The sequence below is a fragment of the Gavialis gangeticus genome, unplaced genomic scaffold (assembly GCF_001723915.1).
Source record: "Gavialis gangeticus isolate Ggan-Ray unplaced genomic scaffold, GavGan_comp1, whole genome shotgun sequence".
Lineage (NCBI taxonomy): Eukaryota > Metazoa > Chordata > Crocodylia > Gavialidae > Gavialis > Gavialis gangeticus.
Window position 1 is genome coordinate 81,395,320 of NW_017728993.1, and position 1,128 is coordinate 81,396,447.

A 1,128-nucleotide genomic window follows, 5' to 3' on the forward strand; every position below is an offset into this window, starting at 1 on the left:
AGAAGATTGCCATTTTTCACTCTTAACACCTTTTGCTGGTATGTATGAAGGCAAGGAGACAAAAAACTCACCTGATTGACCAAATACTGGGAGCCTTTTAAATCAATTTAGAAACATCTTCCTCCCCGCCCCACCCAACAGAAAGAGACCAGACCCTCAGACCTACACAACCACCCTCCTATTTATTCAGCTGGTTTCTTTAAGTCACCAGAAACCGGTGGGAGAGAGCAGAGGACAAATTATGGCTCTGCTGTATAGGCAGAGCCTAGTCAAGTCTTTCTGGATCCTCTCCCAAGCTGGGGCAACCCGGAGACTACTGGGCTCCGGCAGAAAGGTAATAATAAGCAGGGCTCAAATTATGGGGGGGCTCAGGGGAGAGACAAGAGGCAAGACTTCCCCCCCATAAGATTTGACCATCGTAACTTGGGGGGGTCTCTGATTTTATTAGGCATTGTGATGGGGCAGCCCAATGTTTTTTGCAGCCCCCCCCAAGAGTCAAGGTGTAATTCAAGCCCTGCAAGTAAGAGATACTGGGAAGGCTGCTGCCAACGCCTGGAAGGGCCCGGCAGCGCCTGAAAAGCGGCCCGGGAAGGGGCCCGGCTTCTCGGACCCGCCGCAGCCAGGTCGGCGCGGAGGGGCCGCAACAGGAGAGCGCGGCGCGGGGGCAGGGCTGCGCGCAGGAAGGGCGGCTAGGCTGGCGGACCCCTGCCGTGGGCAGCTCGGGGAGCGCGGAGAAGAGCACCGGGTGGACAAGCCGGCGGGGGCCCCTCGATGCGCGGGGAGCGGGAGAGGACCGCCGGGGGCACGTACCGGGACGACTCCCCGCTGAAGCTGCCGCCGTCCAGCAGGCGCACCTTGCAGAAGAGGATGCCGTTGACGAAGGGCACGGAGGACAGCTCGTCCAGCTCCAGCTCCACGCGGAACTTGAACTTCTTCTTCTTCATCACCATCATCATCATGAAGGCCATGGGAGGGTGGCGGAGCGGGGCCCAGCCCGGCTCCTAACGGCGTCTCCCGCCCGCCCTGGTGGTTTATATGGCAGCCGCCGCCTCCCTTTCAAACCGCCCCGCCTGCGCTCCCCCGCACCCCGCGGCTGCAGGGCGCCGCCCGGGCGGGGAGGGAGGGGGC

The 1,128-nt window shown here is 61.3% G+C and overlaps 1 protein-coding gene across 2 annotated transcripts in view; it reads right to left on the reverse strand.

Annotated features, from left to right (window-relative positions):
* The window catches only part of FAM102B (family with sequence similarity 102 member B), a 68,826-nt gene extending 67,727 nt beyond the window's left edge, over positions 1–1,099 (reverse strand). For both annotated transcript variants that reach the window (XR_002094771.1, XM_019502079.1), the window contains exon 1: positions 811–1,099. Coding sequence is in view for 1 of the 2 variants with exons in the window: in XM_019502079.1 (XP_019357624.1) it covers positions 811–968 (158 nt within the window). In the remaining variant the exon portion in view is untranslated. The remainder of the gene's footprint in view (positions 1–810) is intronic.
* Between the last annotated feature and the right edge of the window lie 29 nt (positions 1,100–1,128).